Source organism: Myodes glareolus, chromosome X (assembly GCF_982192425.1).
Source record: "Myodes glareolus chromosome X, mMyoGla1.1, whole genome shotgun sequence".
NCBI lineage: Eukaryota > Metazoa > Chordata > Mammalia > Rodentia > Cricetidae > Myodes > Myodes glareolus.
The window spans coordinates 3,123,028-3,145,227 of record NC_142053.1 but is presented as its reverse complement, the minus strand read 5'-3'; the positions used below and the strand labels follow the sequence as shown (position 1 = coordinate 3,145,227).

Below are 22,200 nucleotides of genomic sequence, written 5' to 3'. Positions count from 1 at the left end.
TAAGACCCCTTGGTAAGAGATTCCATCCACCCAGTCAAAGACCAAACACATTGGGTTAAACACATTGAGTTACTGGAGTGGCAATGATCTGTGAACAACCTCCTGATTCCCCAGAGGTGCAACTGTTTCAGAGTGCGTATCTAGCCGTGACATTTAATGGCTGCACTTCTTTTACTGCAAGATACAAACTCTTGGATACAAAATCTTCTAAGAGAAACATATTTCCCTTCTGCAAAGAGGCCTAGAGCCAGATGCCCCTGAGTCCAGACTAGGCAGTAAGCCCCTCCTTCTCACATGGTTGAACCTGGTGGCTGGTGCTGGTCCGGGGACGACTGCAGAGGTTTGAAGGGGCAGGAGGGGGGGGGCGAACGCGCGCCTTTTTGTGTGGCTCCTGGCACCTGCGAGATTGGTTCCGCTGGTGCTGCCGTCGGAGTGGGCGGAGCCAGCAGCGCACCCCGCCCCACTCGGCACCCAGTCTCAGCCTTGAGCGGTGGCAGACGGAGCGCACCTCGCAGCAGCCGGACGCACCCTGTGGACCGCTGCGTCGGGGAGAGCTGCTGCTGAGCTGCTGTTCTTCCCTGCTCTGGGCTCCAGACCCCGCACTCCCTGCTCCCTTCAGGTCTCTCCTTAGGGTCGCAATTCTGCGAAAGGGCTAGCGATCCCGCCCCCTTTGCCCTTTACTGACTCATTCCCACCCTAACCCTGTTCGCTTTTCCAGCTGTCCGCTGCGGTTCCCAGAGCACCGCAGCCATGGGCATCCGAGGCTTGCTGCGAGCTGCCGTGCTCCTGCTGCTCATTAGGACTTGGCTCGCAGAGAGCAACGACCCCAGTCCTACCCCGAAATTCCACTTCGAGTTATCCTCCAGCGTGCCCGAAGTCATCCTGGATCTCTTCAACTGGTAAGCGGCCCATTCTAGCTGAACATGGAAGGGACAGGGACAAGCAGAAGGTTTTGGCCTCTTGGACAGAGCGGGCTGGGTGCAGGTAACTAGGATGGGGCTTGCCTAGGGGGATGAAGCAGGTATGGGGACAACCGTGAAATAATACTCATAGCTTCAACCCACCTGTTACTGCTGCGCCTTCCCAAGCAGTGAGGCCAGGAGCACCCTCACCCCAGAGTCTACCTGATCATCCTCAAGGACTGAGATCCCAGGCAGCTTTTCCCAGTTGTATTCTTTGAAGCCCTTGGAACTGGGGGTTGTACATGGGTAATTCGCAAAACAGACAAGAAAGACACCTGTTTGAGTAAAGATTTTTAGTTCATTTGCTGAGGCAGTCTCTCTCTCTCTCTCTCTCTCTCTCTCTCTCTCTCTCTCAAATACGGCAGATTGAAACGATTAATTCTGTGAAATTAGTAGCTGTAAATGGCATAATCTTCCAGCTTAAGAGGGGGAAGCTTTTGTGTTTACTCCTGTGAAAACATTTGAAGATTTCAGTTTTTCTCTGTGTTTGATTTAAAGTTTGTTTAGGTCTGAATAGGGGATAAACCGTCATCCTTGACATGTAGATCTCTCTCTCTCTCTCTCTCTCTCTCTCTCTCTCTCTCTCTCTCACACACACACACACACACACACACACACACACACAAAGTGTATTTGCTGTGGCTACAGACCTGGAGTGCTAGCACATGGGAAATTCTGTGGACAGAAACAGGTGGGAATGTATTTCTTTAATTTGTAAATAATTCATGTGCATACTTTGAAATGTTACAAAATTAAATTTTATGATTGTGGGAAATGAGGAAATAATTTAAGTGGTAAAATAGAAATAAACATGTATTCATAAAGGAGGAGTGGTTACACTGGGCAAGATTCCAGCAGGCAGCCCTGCAGTGCTCTCAACCCAACTGCGTCAGTGAACACATATGGGGGTGGGGGGAAGTGAAGGAGAGATGGAGGGACACACACACACACACACCAGAGAGACAGATTGCAGGGACAATGTGTCAAAGATCCAAACAGTCATAGTGATAGTGATACCTGGGGCCTGTCGTCATTTAAAAGCCCTTTGGGGATTGAAAGTCTGGATGAATTCAATGAGCATCTCAGAGACCTCTGGAAAGGCCAGCTTTATGCAGCTGAGCCAGTTTCACTTCCATGTGCTCACCTAAGAAACATCCAGGCTGAAAGCACATGCGTAGTGAGTAAGATGCCTGCTCCCAGGATGGATCTTTTCGAAGACAGCTCTAAACCCCAGGAATCTGAAATGGTTTAGTTCCATGAGGGCCATAAATCTATGCTACATGAGCAAGACTTTTTCTCTCTCCCTGCCCCCACCTCTCTCTGTGTCATATGTCATATGCCAGTTCTCAGGCACAAGAATGACATAAATGGGGGTGGGCATTGCTCAGATCAGGTAAAGTAGAAAACATGAGCTCAGCTCTGGGAGGGGGGCGACACTTGTCGGTGGGAACTGACTTCCTGGGGCAATGAGGTAGCCCTGGAAAGAGGATTGTCAGCATCCAGGGGGCACTTCAAGGTATAGTTTCTCAGAGAACTAAAATGGTGCAGTTTTCTGAGGGTCTCATTTGCCCACTTTCCCTCCTCTCCTATGGTGCGGTTTTCTCCCGCCCGCTCCTCCTGCGTGGTAACAGGGATCCAGTCCTTGGGCCCCACCCTCTGGATTAAAGCTGTGAAGGGGGAGGGGAAGGGGAACGGAAAGAATCTGCGTCACTGCTGTGCTTCTAGCTGACTCACTGTGGAAGGGGAAGAAGGGAGGGGGAGAACACAGACACATATGACTGGACATGTTTGCTTATGTACAGGAGCAGGAATGGCTCCTGGGGAACCAGCCACCGACCAGTGGGCCACAAGTCAACCAGCATTTACTCATGGCTTCTCTGTTTCAGCAAAAATTGTGCAAATGAAGCTGTGGTTCAAAAAATTTTGGACAGGGTACTGTCAACATATGATGTCCGACTGAGACCAAATTTTGGAGGTAAGCAAATCCAGACACCAGAGGCTTTTGTGTTAGATAAAATAGGGCCAGTTCCACCCTGTAAGCTAAGCAGGTTTTATACCTCTGCCCCCCAGATCCTACCTTCTTGAGTCTGTCAAGGCCTGCAAGGGAGCACCCCGAGGCTCCCAACCTCAGGCCTTCTGGAATGTACCTTACATCTATGGACCAGCCTTTCTATGCCAGAGACTTTCTTTCCCTCCTTACTCCTTTCCAAAGATGTTGCCACCCTTAAGTAATTCGGAGAATTCAGAATTGAGGCCATGGTTTTCTCTGCCTCTGTCTCCTAACCCACCTAGGCCTGAGACCCTTCCATAATATCCTGCTTTTCCAAGTCTTCAGCTCCTACCAAATTCAGGCCAGCTAGCATACTGTACTACATGTGTTCTTCATAAAACTCAGACTGTTGGCCACTAACAATAAAGTTCCAACAACACAGAGGTGAACAGTGACAAGGAAGCTGGCACATATGACTCTAAGAAGCCTGATTCTGCTTATCCTGGACCATACCCAGAACCTACACAAAAAGAGTATCATTCGGGGACAAAGGGGACACCTAAGAAGCCCAAACCAACGATAAACAAAAGAAAAGGTGCTTTAAATTGGGGTTAGTTAATTTTCAGCTCAAAGATAGCAGAAGGAGCAATAACGTAGGGCAGCTTCCTATAGGATGGTACAGTCATGAGTAATCACCACTAATGATTCCCATTTGTGCTCATACGCAACTGTCTTCTAAAATACTGCACCACCTTGAAAACCAAGGCAACAGTTTCCCTTGGCCCTAAATTTAAGAAGTGAGACTATTAGTTTGTGCTTCCCATTCCTCCACTCCGCAAGGGCAGAAGACACAAGCCAAGAGCTCCAAAGTGAGGCTACATGGGAAACCAGATTGACAAAAGCAGAAGCACATAATACCTTTATGCTACTGAGGCCACAGTGGTGGTACCTTTTCCATGCAGATCCTCGAGGGGAGGGGGAATATAAAAATTTAGGTGGTGAAGCACAGTTAATACCCCTTACATGGTACTAGCTTTGAATCATTTGTGCCAAGCCTCAGAGGATAGCAGGGAAATTGTTATGTATGTATGTATGTATGTATGTATTGCCTCTTTCTTATTCTAATGTTTGTCAGCAAAAGCCAAACAATAGTCATCTGCGTGCAATGAGCACTGTTTCAGGCTCAGGCTGCCCTCCCTGCAGTATCCCAGACTAAAAGAGGGGAACATATCTGGGTATTGGTCCACAGTAGGTCTGATGCCCCTTGCCACTATCGCTCATGTTATATCAAGTATTATGATCATGCCAGGCTGTAGCATCTGATAAAATGTGGACCCCAACATTGATTTTGCTGAACAGATGGAGGCCATAGAGAGAGGGGACAAAGATAACTTAGGACTACCTGTCATTTAAACAGAAGGGAACACTATAGGCTATAAGGCTGGGACTATTACATGGCAGAAATATGGTAGAAGACCCATTGCCAGGCTGAAGCACTCAGGGTTTAGGGAACCCGGGTTCCCTGTATAGTCTTCCAATAGACAGAGTCCCCTCTATGTTTACATTTTAGTTATATATATTATAGTTTTAGGGCTTAATCTTCACACATAAGAATGGTCCTGACTCCCTCTCTCACAAACACAGGAACATGTCACAGATAACCAACACTGTACAGTAAAGGAAGGCATGGGGCATTTTTTGCCATGCGGTACCTTAGCTAGTTTGTAAGACAGGTCCATTCTTAGGTAGAGAAATCAGAACAATGTCCCTTTCCTCTGGTTGTGTCCCTGTACTAGATCATGGCTTGGCAAGGAGAATATACACTGCATTTCAGTCCCTACCTCCCCTTAAACTAAGAGCCCTTTGGCAGGCTTCTGTTCTGTCCCTTTAGCTCCATATCATTCCACATAAGAACAGACATCACTAGAGAAGTTGGACTTTGGAGGAAGGGGCTGGCAAACATGCCTTGGAGAAAGGGGCTGGAATGTAGGCTTCTCTGGGACTTTCTGGGGCTTGTTGCCTACTAACATAACTGCCATCTGCAAAAAGTATGGGGAAAGCAGCCTGAAAGGCAGCAATCAAATGCGGTGTTTGGAGGAAGCTCTGTCATCACTACGTCGCATTTTCCTGGGGCTTTTCACAATAGCCCTGAGTGCTGGAGTCTGAGCTGTGCCCTAACAGAAGCCCATTTACTTCTCAGTTGCCATTCACACACTTATTCCCCCAGAACACTTTTCCCTTTGAAGCACTGGATTTGAAATAACACATTTTCCTCTCTTCAGCTCAGCTTCTAGGCAATCAGCCTGCAGTGAAACCAGCAGGCTGGATTCCTAGCATCACATGTACACGTATTTCCCTAACAGCAGTGTGATGTAATACACTTTGCTGTAAGCTGATGAGAGAATAGTAAATTATATTGCTCCATAGCATCTAACAGCTTACTGTTTTCACAACTATGATAATATTTATGTCTTGCAAATGGACACTGCAAATACACAGGCCTAAGAAGGAAAAATATTGGGGAGCTGAACACTAACGTACAATTACACACCCAGTAACACTTGCACATTAATCAAATCACCATCACGCAGTATTCACTCACATGAACACACTCATGAATTCACTCACATAGACACACAAAAACATGAAAACACTCACAAAAATTCACACATTAACACACATGCGCAAACACGATGTAAACTCATACATTAACACACATACAAATGGCCACACATACACACATATATTAGTAAAATACTTCATCATGTACAAGCATACAGAAATAAACACAAAAATGTATTTATACACATAAATGCACATATTAGTTCACACAATCAGACATGAACATACTCATACTTATCAACATGCTCACATGTTCACTGTTATGAAAACACATTCGCACATGCAAGCAAATACATCTCTACACACAGACAAGTTCACAAACACACCTATATATGAACACACTTGATCACATGTTCACTCAACACACATATGCTCACTCTTAGTCATTTATATCCACATACAAACACACAAATACATTCATACATAAGAGCAAATATATTAACATGTTCATACATATACACATAAATATTCTGACACATTGACAAATCATCACCTCTCACATGTGTTCCTTGTATATATAAACGTTAGTGTGCACATATGTATACTTAAAAAATCCACTCACACTTAAATACACAGTAGCACATTAATACACAAACATGGTCATATATGCAAATATACCTATAAATTATGTCATGTTAAACATTATCACACTCATTGCAACTACACAATTCATACACATTTACATTTGCTTACATGAGCATACACTCACTAATTCACTCCCACATATGGACAAACATTGACACGTTCATACACAGATGAACATGGTACCTATTGGTGCACTCAAATATGCTCACAGACCCAAACACACTGGCAAATTTAGTTTTACACATTAACCCCTTACACATTCATGCTTACAGCATCAAACATGACCACAATCACATAAAATAAAATGAATATTCTCTCACACAAATATGCTCACATACACTCAGATTCACTGACAAGCTTAAAGGGGGTGCTCATTCAATAATAAGCACATCCATGTTAAGATACACACATACTTTTGTATTTACTGACATGTGAGAATGCTAACATGTTTTCATACACACAAACATGAAGACATCCCACAATACACAAGCATGCTCACTTACATGTATGTCAGCACAACAAGTTCACACAGTGAATGACACATCCTCATCACACATTGACCTGCTCACATATCACTAACATATGCTAGACTCACAGAGATACTAACACATTTTCAATCCACTACACATACTCAGATAGATGCACATGCACACACACACACACACACACACACACACAGACATACAGACATGTGCGTACATTCATCTACTCAGAAACATTTGACCACATCTCTTGAGCGTACTCTAATCCTATCACATCCCCTCATATTTCCATAGACACACACACTCACACTCGCTCACATGCTCATGTTGTCACTGCTGTATAAACACATTCACGCATGAATACAAATTCATTCACACAAACAGGCAAGCTCACAGACACCTACAGATGAGCATACAAGATCACACATTCATTCACACACAGCTGTACTCACACCATACACTCACATGCATGCTTGCGTATGCTTGAAGGCTACTTCCACATAACATACTGAAAGAAACATGCTTACATTCCTACATGTTCCTTCACATGACACTCATAGTCACATGTTTGCTGCCTCGGGATAAATACCCTCATATTTCATTTTCACTTGAACTCTCTCCTGTGTTGTCTCCCACATAACACACTGGATCACACAAACATGCCACACACTTACTCATACATAGACATGCTCACATACATGTGGACACATTCACATGGATATGAACACATTCCCAAATTCACTAGCAAGCATGCTCACCTTCACCCACCCAGAAACATGAAACTTAGTTCTTTTTTCTAGGCTTGTTGAGTTTCAGTTCTTTATCAGAAAGCAGTTAGCACCGAGTACTCTTCGGAGTGCTCTTCGTTACATATTTTCCTTTTCTGTTGCCCTTTATACCTTCCTCTCGGCATAGCACGAACCAGGCCTTGCTCTAAACACTTGAACTTCATTAGCTAAGATAGATAGCATTATCCCCATTTGACCCACAAGGAAACTCAGGCTCAGAAAGGTTAGGTGACTTACCCAGCCAGCAAACATCAAAGCTAGTTTTAACCTAGACAACTGGGTCTTAACCTTTATCCAAATGTTCACGTGGTTGTGTCTTCCTGCATTGTAGGTGCCCCTGTGCCCGTGTCCATATCTATCTATGTCTCCAGTATTGAACAGATCTCAGAAATAAATATGGTAAGTCTATAGGTTCTAATCATGGTGCTGGAGACAAGGGACAATAAGCATAGTTGTAAGCCAACTCTAATTGCTCTGACCTGTGACAGAACTCACATGATAGCTCTCTGAAACAAAAAAAAAAAAGTCAATTGAAGGCCCGTATCACAGCATATCTAAAAATTCAGTTACATTTAGATTATTAACTCAAAAAAATCTATGGAGTTTTTAAAAGTTTTACTAGCACACTATAGTTGTACTGCAGGGTAGGTAAAGATTTATTTCATAAGACACATGAATTACAAACCATCAAAACAAATACTGGTATTTGATGTTCTATAGAGGCTATTCTGTATAGTCAAAATTTCTGAAACTTCAGTTTTACAAAACAAAGCTACTGTGATGAGTGAAAAGAAAATTCAGAATAGGAAGAGGTATTTGCAACACAGAGAGCTGGGATTCAAAATATACGAATACCTGGAGACTGATAAGAATATTTTAAAGCAAACAAAAATAATCAGCAAATATGAATGAGAGTTGTACTTCTGTGAAGAAAACTAAATGGTGGATGAACATATGAGAAAATACTCGACCTTGTTAGTAATAGCAAAACGAACTCACAGTGAGAGCCCACTATATACATATTAGATTGCCTAAAACCGGAGTCAGATGCTACTGATGTTGGTGAGCTGGACCTGCACTGCTAACCCTCGCTTGTTTTCAACTTTTGCAGGGATGCAAATGGCCACTTTCACTTTGTCATTTTTATTTCTTCCTGGTTTGAGCATGTATGGTGCTTTTTTACACAATTATATACATCTTGTGTTTATATGTAGACATATTCTCCAGGAATACAAGAGATCAAATTATAGTTATACACAACAACTTGAATGGACTTCACAAATACAATATTAAGGGGGTTGGGGGGACAAGTTCCAGATGTAGAGTTTGGTTCTGATCAGATAACATTCTAAAAAGAAGTCCAAATAAGCGCTGTTTCTAAAACTACACATAGAGACAATGAAACGCTAATCGGAAGCATGGTAAGTATGTCATAAAATCTTATTAATGAATGTTTCCTGCTGGTTGTGGGAAATGTTCTCTGAAAGGGACACATTGGAACTTGAAAGATATTGGTAATGTTCTGTTTCTTAACCTAGGAATTAGTTAAAGAAGCTTCATTTTGCTGTTCTTTCTTAAATGTTTATGTTTTATGCACCCATCTGTATGATGTGTTTCATATGGTAGTACATATGTGTGCACATATAATCTGTGTATACAGTAGACAGAGAACTAGACAACGTGGCAACTATCATTTACTTATCTCTACCCAGGACTATACAATCACTATGTTTTTGCATCAGACCTGGAAGGACACACGCTTAGCATACTATGAGACCAACCAGAACCTGACTCTGGACTATCGTATGCATGAGAAGCTGTGGGTCCCTGACTGCTACTTTGTGAATAGCAAAAATACCTTTGTACATGATGTAACTGTGGAGAATCGTGTGTTTCAGCTCCACCCAGATGGGACAGTGCGATATGGCATCCGGTGAGTTCACATAAGAGTCTTGGACTGTCCCAGCAAGCTTCTTTCTTCCTACTATGTATCCCACAAATACATTAGAAGAGATCCCTGTTTTCCAGATCTGCCTTGTGTGCACATATACTTTCAGAGTTTGCCACAGGCATCCTAGGCTGCCCTGTCCCCGCACCTTGGCTTCTGCTCCTCCTGTCTACAGTGGCCCTTGCTGTTTTTCCATGAGTCGAAACTTTGCACACTTTCACATGCTTTCCAATTCCTGATGCAAATGTCTCCCTTTTACTAATTTGGTAAAAAGCATGAAGTCCCATTTTAGATGCTATAACCAACTTCTGCCCTTTCAAATGTGTCCTATAAAGGGAGGTTGTATTAAGGAATCTGAGCACACTGAGGACAATGTTACTTTATTTTGTGGACAATAAAGAAAGGAATTTACAACATCGCCTGCCATTTGTGAAAGAAAATACTGTTTTGTTAAGTTTATGTGATTATCATATAGATTTAAAAGAAAGAAAGAAAGAAATTCTGATTCCCTGGACCAAAGGACCTCTTCCTCCATCTTTGATTGTGTGTGCTGTTTACTGTATTCCCCACGCGGTGAGGAAGGGAGACTGATGAACACTGAAGCCTGTGCAGTGAAGAAGGTGCTCCACCTCTCTGCCCGCCTTTTGTTTGCACCAGGCAGGGTGTCAGGAGAAGTGAGGAGCTAAAGCAGTAAGCGGGATAGGGTGGGGCTTCTGAGCCCCTTCTCTCTTTACACACAGAACATATGCACACTGCTAGCCTCCACTGATCTATTTGCAATAGCGCAGTCACCAAAGCTGACTTCACAGTTTCAGCTCAAACAGATTGTCAGTAAAGGCAAGCTGAGAGGTCATCTTAGCCCAGAAAATGTTTCCTGGTAGTGGATACCATAGTTTGTTTGACAGATTGTTGTGGGTCTAACCATTAGGTTTCTCTTACTCTAGAGCGCTCTCCCCTCTTTTTTTCCATCCTTCTTCCTCCATCCACATTCCCATGGAGCCATTAAATACCAATGCTTACCCAAAACTGATCAGTAATCACTCTTGTTTAAAGTAAAGGAGGCACTGGCTGATAAATAATACTTGGGAAATTCATTTAAAAAAAAAAAGAGGGAAGTACACACACTACTCACTACCCAGTCCCAAAATGAAATTCCTACAAGAATTGACAGGGACTAAACTAAGTTAGCGGATGGGGAGGGAAGAAAAATAGATGGGACAGATACGATGTGGGACAGCAGAGAGCTGTTTTCGTTATGTCATTTTCAAACACAAGCACCTCCCTGGCACCTCCAAGGGCATTTTCTCAGATTCTTCTCCTGGGTGCACAGCATAGCAACTTGATGCTTATTCTGGCTGTATCTACTGTCAGCACTGGCTGGGCCCTCCATTGACAGGCATTTTGTGCCTGCTGGCATCTTTCTAGCTCTTAGTGTGACATAGGCCCTCACCACTGACACGGATGTGGATACGGTCAAAGGCAGGCCTGGGTACACATCACATACCTGCCTTCCTCTGTGGCTATGTAGCCTCAACACGTTGCACATAGTGTGCAGTGTCCTCTCAACAGCCTTGCTAATACTTTAACAAGCACAAGTCTTTTCTGTCTTTGTATTGTTTTCTCAAGGGCCCTTCCCGCTCCGATGTTCTGTGATTTTTCTGACCTGACATATATCTACTCTTTATTTCAGCTCTGCCAAATCTTGTGATTCTTTGTCAAACTTCAATTTTATCTCTTTCTCTCTCTTACCCCAATTCCATACACATGGGTCAATCCTCCACCTACCTCTTGCCTCCCCACCCTGCAGAATCTTTAGGAGTAAACTTGAATCATTTTTCCCTTCCTTTTTTGTTTTCTTTGTCAGGCTCACCACAACAGCAGCCTGTTCCCTGGATCTGCAAAAATTTCCTTTGGACAAGCAAGCCTGCAAACTGGAGGTGGAGAGCTGTACGTACTTCTCCTGTGCCCCCCTTCGTCACTGTGCGGGGCTGCTGCAGTGAGGAAAGCACAGGCAGAGATGCCACTGAGAGGACCAGCGCAGCCCCTTTACTCTACACTCCCATAGCTCTCCCCAAACATGTCCACAAGCAGTAGATAAATGGTAGATGAATGATGGCTATATAAGAAACTGACAGTTGTATATATCTGGCATCTGGGAGTAGATGGTCTTTATGGTCTAGCTAATTCAACTGAAAAACTATACATACTTGTGGGTAAAAATTCGTAGCGTCTTTTTGGCTACACATTCCTTCCTGCCTAAAAACTCCAAAGTGGGAGTCCTCTCTTTGCAAGTGTTCAGAATCCCTCAGGCTCACACTCAGAAAACCACAAAAGAGCCCTCCAAAACCCAAATGCCAACTATGCTTTGGTTTTCCCAGACTGCTGTGAAGTTAAATCTGCCTAGATTAACTCTTTGTTTCCCCTCTCAGATGGCTATACTGTGGAAGACATTGTATTATCCTGGGAAGATGAGAATGCCATCCACATTACTGATGAGCTGCACATCCCTCAGTTCACCTACCTGGGAAGGACAATTACTAGCAAGGAGGTGTATTTCTACACAGGTGGGTCAGAACTCCTCTTTCTCCCCTGTTTCTTGTCCCCTTTACATCACTACAAACTCTTCTAGGCATCTGCCTTTGATCCTTGCAGTTGATTCCTTCCATTACCATTCCTGTGGTTCCGAACACATCTTTCTCCTCCATTGATAAAGCCTTAGTGGCTAATGGTTTACCCCTACAGATGGAGAATAAGTGTGGAAGGCTTAGGCAGGTTCACAACACTCTTCAGCTGGAAACGATTCCTGCTCTTCACAGGGCTGACCTATCACCCTCCATCTGTCTGCTGCCTGAAAACATCCCATGTGGAATGAGTAAGGCAGGAGGGGGTTTAGAGCTCACTTGCTGTACCACACAGAGCTGACACCACTGTGTTCTTACAGGCTCCTACATGCGCCTGATAGTGAAGTTCCAAGTTCAGAGGGAAGTTCGCAGCTACCTTGTGCAGGTCTATTGGCCCACGGTCCTCACCACCATTCTCTCCTGGATATCATTTTGGATGAACTATGATTCCTCTGCAGCCAGGGTAACAATTGGTAAGTCCTTTGTAACACCATCTCGGGAAGAAACTTGAGCCATTTTGCTTAAAAAAAAAAAAAAAGTAAAGGCAGAACTGGGAAGACCTTGAACTTCAGGTCCAAGTTTAGGGAGGCAAGAAATGTTTTAAGCAAGGGACAGTCTAGGATACTGGGCTTCTTGGTTTGTTTTTGCCTTCTGTAGGGCAAATTGCTCTATCTCTTCCTTTAGGAGCAGAAATAGAGCTTTATGTGTGACATTTTAGGGTTTAGAAAACCTCTTCAGATACTAAAAGAAGACCTATATGGAACTGGAGGTGTAAAGTACTTAAACTATGGCTAGGAATTTGAACTTGATCCAGAGCAATCAGCCTTGGGTGTAGACTTGCTAAAAACTGCAACTATCAAGGGAGACCAAACCTGTACTGTCTTCTTCGTAGGCTTAACTTCGATTCTTGTCCTGACTACGATCGACTCGCATATGCGGGATAAACTCCCCCATATTTCCTGTATCAAAGCCATTGACATCTACATCCTTGTGTGCCTGTTCTTCGTGTTCCTGTCCCTGCTGGAGTATGTCTACATCAACTACCTTTTCTTCAGCCAAGGACCTCGGCGCAATCGCAGGAGGTGCAAGAAACCCAGGAGGGTTGTTGCCCGATACCGCTACCAAGAAGTGGTGGTGGAAAATGTGCAGGTTTGACATTTTGAGTGACGGCCAGCTTTCCCTCGGCACCTCCTCAGCCTAGGCTTAGCTCTTGACCCTTTCAAGTTTCATAGTTGCTTTAATCCTCATATGGTACTTGTATATGAAAGGCATGCCCACACTCATCTATAGTTAGTCATTATTTGATATAATAAGGCAAGAAAAGTGAGAACTTGATTTCTCTAGATCTTTGAGCTAAATTTGCTCCATTTTATAGGCTTTTAGCACAAGTGACAAAGCCAAAAGGGAAGGCGAGGCCTAGGAAGACAGATACCAGAGAAGCTATTCTTCAAATATTTCCTTCTTGGCACTTCAGATACCTGAGAACATACTAGGCCTTTTGCTTTGGGATATACATGGATGCCCAGCAACACTGCTCCTTTACAGAAAGCCCAGCCTCACCCTACCTGAGAAGCCCACATATAGCACACGGCACTCCTGAGGCCAGAACTGTCCCCCAGAGAGGCAGTTGTTTGGATGCAGCTATGACATTCTCTACATGCTACAACAACTTCCTGGTCCAGTTTATCAACCCCTTTGAGCATGCCAGAGAGCCCAACAGGTTATCAAAGATATCAAAGAGTAGCCTTGCAAGCACTAAGCAGGAAAGTCCCCTCCCTTTTTCTCTTCCCCCATTTGTGCCCACTAGGTGATATGAAACTGATCAGCCTATCCATTATTTCCTCCAAGGATGGCCTGATTAATGTGGAAGACAGAGTGGAGGACAGAGCTGGTCCCCTTCCTGACAGTCCCATGCAGGCTCATCTGGCAAGTCAGGAAAGTCTTGGATCCTTGGTGTTCACCTCAGAGCAGGCCCAACTGGCTACCTCAGAAAGCCTCAGCCCACTGTCTTCCACCTCAATCCAGGTCCAATTGGCCACTGGAGAAAGCCTGAGTGATCTGCCCTCCACCTCTCAGCAAACACTGAATGACTGTACCATCCACTTTCATGGTTTCCTCACTAATGACAGCATTATCCCCATCAAAATCTGCAACCATTCTGAGGCCTGTGGTGACGAAGACTCTGAAGAGAGCCTAAGCTCTGATGAAAGTCATGGCAATGACAGCAGCCCCAGTGGAAAGCTCATGTTCCCCGGTGGCCAGAGGTGTGTGCAAGAAGCAAGTTGGGACCTTGATAAGATTGAGAGCGTACAGGATGACATCAGTATCAAGAGCAGCTGGCTTGGCCTTGATGAACTGCGCAAGGGGGATGCTGACAGTGTCTGGAGCCTTACTGATGAGGAGCTCATGGCCTGTGACCAAGAGAAGGATCGTAGCTCAGAGTCTGAGGAGAGTTGTCCCCCAAGCCCTGGGTGCTCCTTCAGTGAAGGGTTCTCTTTCCAGATCTTTAAGCCTAACCAGGTCCCTAGGGTTGATAGGTGGTCCCGTTTCCTCTTCCCTCTTTCCTTTGGGTTGTTCAATGTGGTTTACTGGTTGTACCACATCTATTAGTTTCCTATACCCCCACAGCAGCAAAGATACTATGATGTGTTTCTTTAGTTCCTTCAGTTTTGTTTTTCTGGCTTCCCTTTGTTCATTTTACTTGGCAGTTGTTAGGGCAATCAAACCTGTTGGGCCCTTTTCTTTATTATGAGGTGGAGAGGAAATGGAGAGAACATGTAGCCAGAGGGTAAGGGATTGAGGAAGACTTGAAGATAAATTGCACATTGATTTCCTCCTGCTAGAAGACTATTACCTTTCAAACACTTTGAACAGTCCATCAGCCTAGAAATGCCCTGGAAGATGTTTAGAGGACAGAGAAGAGCCAGGCTGAGGAATGAGGAGAATGTGAGCCTAGTTCACAGACATTCCTGGGAGCTTTCTTTTCAGTCCCCTCAAGGTGTTGGCATTGCTTTTGCATCGCTTTTTTCTTCCTATGGGCAATCATGCACCTTGTCCACCTGCTAAAAGGGGCTTTGGGAGATGTCAAGCCAAGTTGGCCTGGGGTATGCAGAGGAGGGGCTAGAAGGAAAGTTGGAAAACATTTGTAAGTGCCTTGTTCTTTGAGTGTGGAGTTATAGTAGAGGACTGGGAAGGGCAGGTGGGAGGAACTGCAAAGAGACACAGCAGGGTAAGGGAGAATGGATATGTAGGACAAGGGAGCGGTGTCATGTTGGAGTTTGTATGTGTTCAGATGCTCCCTCTAAAGTTATTAGACCTTCTCTTGCCTGTATTTCTACTTTGCATTGCCTGACAGTAGGGACTCAGTACTTCTGGAGTTAGCTTTCTATTGATTGCTGAGTTGATTACCAGTAACAGTAAAAGCACTTGGTGAGTAAGCACTAGTTGAGAAAGTTCAGACTTGATATTTCACCACTGGCCTAGGATAGCATATGGACAACTATTATGAATGTATATACTAATCCTTTTTGTTTGTCTAGTGCATAATAAGTGTCAACGAGCTCCCTGACCCATCACATCGTTGGATCCTCACAGGAGCCCTGTGAGCCAGGGAAGACAAAGCACCTTGTCCCCAGTGTTCCAAGGAAAAAGTAGAGCTTATGTGACATGCTTATGGATGCTTGTTCTTTCTCCTTCTTTGCCTAACTCTCAGCTGATGCACTCCCAAATTGCCCCTCCCCTTTGCTCAAAGGGACGCCCTACAGAATCTACCTGCCAGGCTGCCAAGCTCACTGGACAGCACCTAGAGCGTCTCTGTAGGAAGAGGCTACTGAGCAGCCGCTGAACATGGACTGAACAGGTGGAGAATATGGCTCCACCCACTCAACAGGGTTCCTGATGAGAGTAGGATGAACCTGCACACCAGTCTGCCAGGAAGTACCAGCTCATTGATGGAGGTCATGAGGGAGCTTTGCCAAGCACTCAACCTGTTCCCTCTTCTTCTATAGGCAGCCTCTCCTTCCACCCTGTACCCCACTGCCCACCCACCTCCTTAACTGTACTTCTGTTTTTATACATTTCTGTGTATCCCTGGAGATGAGTGTGCATGCATCCAAGTAGGTCCAGTGCCATATAACAATTTGAGAAGCTGAATAGCACTACAGTAGTGTAAATCTATGTTAGTATGTATGAATGTATATCTGCACTGTGTGGGTGAATAATTTATGTGTATGTATCTCTATGAGAGTGTCAGTTGTGTACATATGTACTTACATTAGCACAGATGAATGCATGATGTGTACATTTCTAGAAAGTGTTTATCAAACTTAGTTGGTGTAAAAGGACATACATCAAAAAATCACATATATTCCCTGTTGGAAGTTCTTGTAGAAACATCAGGACTCTAGTGACCTGTTTTGACCCAGTGGGGAGAGTCTTGTTTAGCTGAACTAACAGTTTCCTTCCAGTTCTAGGGATGCAGGATGCAGGGTCTATTGGTTTCCATCAACTCCTCACTCATCCTCCACCCATCTCTGCTGTGTCCTGTGTTGAAGACCCAGAGCAAGTGAACATAGTCCTAAGAGGTAATATTAGTGCCTTGGGGCTAGAGAATAATTGGTCCATGGAATAAACTGAGAGTGCTGAGCATTTTGCTTGGTGCTGCAAGGTGTCAAAAAATGAACTGGGAATAGAAATAAGGTGTCAACAATGCGGTAGGGGTTCAGAGAATTGGAGAAAAGGTTGTTTATAGTTTTAAAATTCATTCCTTTACCTACTCACCATGTGCGCCTGACTATGATGTTCCCGGAATGTTGGGTACCAACAGTTGTATGGTCCCAGTGTATTGTCCCTTCTCTTCTGCACACATAGATGCAGTTCCAGACTCATGCATACATGCCCAGCCATACACTCACATCATCACACATGCATACATGCATATCAGAAGCACCCACACTTCTAGTTACATTTGCAGGCATAGCCAGACATACACACCCACAAATAGACATGCACATACTCACACATACTTTAAGATAACTCAAAACAAGGAAGTTACTACCAAAATGTCTAAAATTCCCTCTTTTATTTTGGGAACTCAGCACAAAGAGGACCAGATTAAAGAGCAGAGAGCTCTCATCCAGAATCTGAGCATTCATTGGCTGTGTTCTTGAATTTGGAGCCCTACAGTCTTGAAGTGTTGAACACATCATTGGAACAAAGTTACAAAGAGGAATTGGAGTAGCGGGAACAAAGGAGCAGCAGAGGAAGAGCAGAGAGGTCACTTGTAAATATTCACATAGCTAGCTATTTCATACCCTAAAAAGACTATTTTGCCCTAATGTGCTGCAACGAAAGCAGTTAAACTCTACTGCAATTAATACTCTGTGAGTTTAAGTGTGAAAGTGATGTGGAGATTTGGCAACAACTTTTTAGGAACTTGAATCTTGCTGGTTTTCCCATGTCTGTGGTCTGTCTTACTTGAAAGTTGCCAGATCTCCCCTTGTATTCTGTGTGTGCTGTGTTGTCTATCGTCAAGTGTGATTCCAGCTGTGCCCAGTTCCCTTTCAGCCATGCAGGCATACCCTCTCCATCTGGCTGCCTATATATCCTTCCCAGTGTCCCCCAACCCCAAGTGGTTGTGGAACCACAGAGCATCTGAACCCTGATCCTGGGGTTCAACCAGTTCAAGGGCATGGACAGAAAGAAGAGCCTTACTGAATCTGGTATGGAACAACCCACCTTACTATTCTCCTGTCTTGCCCTCCCCCTACCTTTTCCCTAGAATCTCTAATTGAGCAGGACACCAGCTGTCTGTCTTTCCAAAGAGTCATTTTGTTGAAGAAATGTGTGATGTGTTTCCTGTCCAGTTTGATTTGAACTGTAGGGTATCTGCAGAGAAAACAACAATTTGTTGGGTCTTAGTGAAGTTCATGCAAAGTATTCTTATAATATGTATCATCCTCATTAATAGCAAGGCTGCAAACTCTTGGCATACTTAGAAGCAAGTTTTGCTGAGACTGTGACCATTCCTAATGAGAGTTCCTTACTCTGTATATACAGTAGCTACACCTTTAAGCTATTAACTATTGAATGCATTCACTAAGCACTCCATCTACATGATACCCTGTGGAAGTAAGCAGAACTTTCTAGCTACTCCACAACCCAGCATCCAAAGTAATTGTAACTTGTCCTATCCAAAGTGCAGTGTGTTTGTGTTTATTGTACAATGTGGTGTGATTAATATGAAATCTATATCAACCTTGGGCTTTCAAGAGAGAGAAGAAGGGTATTAAAGTATCTCTCTGATATACTTAAATTATAAAATATGCCAACTGGTCAGGGTCATCCATACAGAACTGTGTCAGAATTTGCACCCACAATCATGCCAGACAGTATTCCTGGGATCAGTATTTATCAGCAAAAGTAAAGGCACCAAAATTTTGCACAGTACTGTAGTAGATGTCTTTAGATAATACCAGAAAAATTTTCCGATGGCAACTAAGTCAGAAGCATAAGAATTATGGTAAAGTCACATACATACAGATCTTCAGCAGTGGTATTGGAACAAGACAGTGAAAAGCAAGAAGGGAGAATGACCAATAGCTGGGTGACGTGGGTGGTCTGACCTGCAAGGATCACAGAATCACAGAGCTTCACTAGATAGATAACTGGGTGCCCATGGTGAGTTCATTCATTGACATTCTTATGAGAAAAAGACCTTGACCAGTACTAACTTCAAGAAAGTGAAACATGAAGAAGCATAAAACTATGCTTCTGAAAAATATACAGAAATACAAACATGTAAATAGCAAAAAGCAAAATAAAGATCTATAAAAGCAAATACTCTGGTGGGTCAATGTTTCCTCTGTATTAGATTCGCAGGTGCTACATGGGACATTCATCATGGTCTGAAGGCGTCTGACTTCCATTATTCTTCATGGCTTTAAAGAAGTAGGGAGTTAGCAACATTGTCATTGAATAATTCACAGTTTTTCACAAGGCATTTATAGTCATTGGAAACCAAAGCTTTAAGACAGAGCAAGTCATTATGATACCAAAATATGAAGTGAACACGTAGTTCCACCTATGTATGTAGGGGAGAAAGCAAGACAAGTGTTTATAAAATACAAAAGAGTTTTGTTTTCATCTCCACCAAAGTAGATGTGCAGAGCATGGAGCAAGAAAGTAGAGGGGTCTAGCTAGTTGCAGGGCACAGGAGAGCAGGCCCTGCCCCTTGCCAGCCCTGAAAGAGCTGGCCCTGCCCTTCACAGGAGAGTTGGCCGGGGTGGCATGAGCTCAGGAGAGCTGGCCCTGCCCTTCATAGGATAGCTGGCCCTGCCCTTTGCTGGCCTCCTCATTCGGAGAAGACAAACTTGTCCTTTGCTGTAACACTCGATTCTGTGTGCCCTCTCGTACGGGTCGCGCGCCTCCGTACCTTATGCGAGTTTGGGCAAAGGCCTGGAGATTGAACAAAGACACAAGAGACCAGAGTCATTTGACAAGAGATCACCGAATGCCGCTTTATTCAGCTTAATGCCAAGCTAATATACCTTGGCTCCAGTAAAGGAATTCCCTCCCAGCCAGAGGGGAAACTGGCACTGTAGGGACTCCTTCCCAGGCAGGGGGGAAATTACCATACCAAAGATGAACAATGCCCTACAGCTAAATTACCAGGCTACCACAGAGTGAGCACAGGAGCAAAGAGGATGCTAGCTGGTTGGCCAGAAGCATCCTAGAAATTCCCCCCAAGGAGGAAGGAGAGACCGGGCCCAACACTTTGCCAGCTGTAATGAGTTAGCACAAATAGAGGCATAGTTACAGGAATGCTGGCACCAGTGGGTGGGAATCTGGCCCTGCCTCTCACCTACAGGGGGAGGGGTCCTGGTGGAGGCCCAGTCTGCCCAACTCAACTACCACCCAGGCCTACATCCACAGCTTTTTGTTAGCCCATGCCAACACCTACCCCATCAATGACCACCTGGAGTGCGTGAAATGACTGGTTCTGCAGAACCATAGCCACAGAATCTCCATGACTGGGGCAACAGTAGGATATCCAAAAAAAAAGCAGTTTTGGTGAGGGTCCAGAATTGATGGTGTCGCAGAAGCCAGAGGCCTTAAACCAGACTGACAACACATTACACATGTGCATTTGCAAGTAAAGCTGTTTGGGCAAAAAGGTGTATACTGTGTGACACACCACAGCTCCCAATACCACTACAGTGACTAATATGTGATGGAGAGGTGTGCACGACAGAGGAGCAAAGAGTGGTTTGGTTTTGTTTTTTTCTTTTCTTTTGGGAGGGGAGGCTACACGGGTGGAGGATAAACATTGAATGACTGGGAAACGAGTGGTATTGGGGTACATGATGTCTAAAGAATCAATAAAAAAATGTTAAAAACAAAGTAGAGGAGCCAATGGTTTAGGGTTAATCTAGATTAAAAACATTGTATAGTTACACTGAAACATCCTAGTGATGGAGAGAGTCATTCTTTGTAACCTACACTCATCAGGACATCTCCAAATACCATTTGATGAAAACATGAGACCATGAAACATGAACCCTAAGCCAATAAATAGATCTCCTTCCTCCAGCCTTTTTGTGGCCTAATCAGATTAGCGATTGCTGTGCTGGTCTGCTCACAGCTCTGAGGTGGAACTAGCTGGATATAAAAGTTTCTTCTTCAGGAATCTTTTTTATTCTTAGGGTGTGTGTGGGTGTGAGTGTGGGTGTGTGTGGGTGTGGGTGTGTGTATAAGTGTCTAAAGGTCAGAGGTTGACATTATGTGTCTTCCTTAATTGTTCCTCCACCTTGCTTTTTGTGACTTTTTTCACTAAAGATGGAGCTCACTCATTCAGCTTGTCTGTCTATCCAGTGGGCTTCAGGAATCTACCTGTTTCTGCTACTCCAGTACTTGTATGTTTTAGTCCGTGTTTGATTGCTGTGAAGAAAAAGACACCATGACCAACTCTTATAAAAGAAAGCATTTAATTGGGCTTCATTACAGTTTCACAAGTTTAGTTCATTATCATCACGGCAGGGAGCATGGTGGCATGCAGCATGGTGCTAGAGAAGTAGCTGAGATTTCTGCATCTGGATCTGCAGGCAGCAGGAAGAGAGAAAGCCATGGGGCCAGGCTTGGGCTTTTGAAACTGCAAACCCCCCCCCAAGAGATATACTTCCTCCGACAAAGCCACATTTTTTAGTCCCTCTCAAGTAGTGCCATTTCCTAATGACTAAACATTCAAACGTATGAGCCTATGGGGGCCATTTTTTAATAAAAAAAAGACTTTGATTATTTTTTAATTTTTCAAAACAAACTTTTTATTTTACATACCAATCCCAGCTCCCACTTCCTCCACTCTTTCTGCTCCCCCCACCTCACCCCCACAATTCCTCAGAGATGGTGATGATGGGGGCCATTCTTAATCAAACTCCCAAACTGGATTACAGGCACGTGCTACTATGCTCAGTTTTATGTTCTTTGCTGTGGATCCAAACCCAGGTCCTCATGTTTGCACGGCAAGTGCTCCACTGACTGAGCCATTTCCTCAGCCCCAGAGTTCTAATTTTGCAGTAACCATTTGCAACATGCTTTGTAATTATAGTTCTCTCTGATACCCTTAACTGAAACCAGTTACTTGACAACTAAGACTCTTCCCAAAGCTTCCTTAGCTGTACAGAAGCCATTACAGAGCCCATGTTCCTTGCCTTTCACCACACATTGGGGCTGGTAAAGTCCTTTCTGGGCAAGTCTTTATCATATGGGCAGCTGTAGTTGACTCTCAGAGATTCTATCATGACTATTTAACAGACAGAAATTCCCCTTTTGATTTTCAGCAGCTTTCCTGTTGCTATGCTCTTTTCATGTCAGATGGGTCATAAGTAACTTAGGGTCAGTTTGTCTGGCATAAACAGAGCTTGTCACACAATGCTGCATTTATCTGCTAAATTCTTGTCAACCATTTTCTGAAGGTGGCCTCAGACAACGAAGGAGTTGATAGCCCTGTAATGGGTCCTAATATGACCAACTACACGGTTATGTGCTGTATGCCTGACTATAAAACTAACTTTAGGGGTGGGATGAGGAAAGAGGTGTGATATCCTCCATTCCCCAACTTGCTTAACTTCCAGGATGAAGAAATCTTTGCCATAGTTTCCCCAGTTTTTTTTTAAACAAAGCCTCTTTCAAAAGCCTCCCATCTT

The 22,200-nt window shown here is 44.0% G+C and overlaps 1 protein-coding gene across 1 annotated transcript; it reads left to right on the top strand.

Moving 5' to 3' along the window:
- Positions 1-513: 513 nt before the first annotated feature.
- Gabrq (gamma-aminobutyric acid type A receptor subunit theta) lies at positions 514-18,836 on the top strand. Its single transcript, XM_087902753.1, has 10 exons — positions 514-619; positions 719-899; positions 2,849-2,937; positions 7,761-7,828; positions 9,142-9,362; positions 11,242-11,324; positions 11,807-11,941; positions 12,319-12,471; positions 12,891-13,147; positions 13,847-18,836. Exons 2-10 carry the CDS (start codon positions 751-753, stop codon positions 14,606-14,608), a joined length of 1,917 nt encoding a protein of 638 aa, XP_087758879.1. The 5' UTR covers positions 514-619; positions 719-750; the 3' UTR covers positions 14,609-18,836.
- Positions 18,837-22,200: the final 3,364 nt, after the last annotated feature.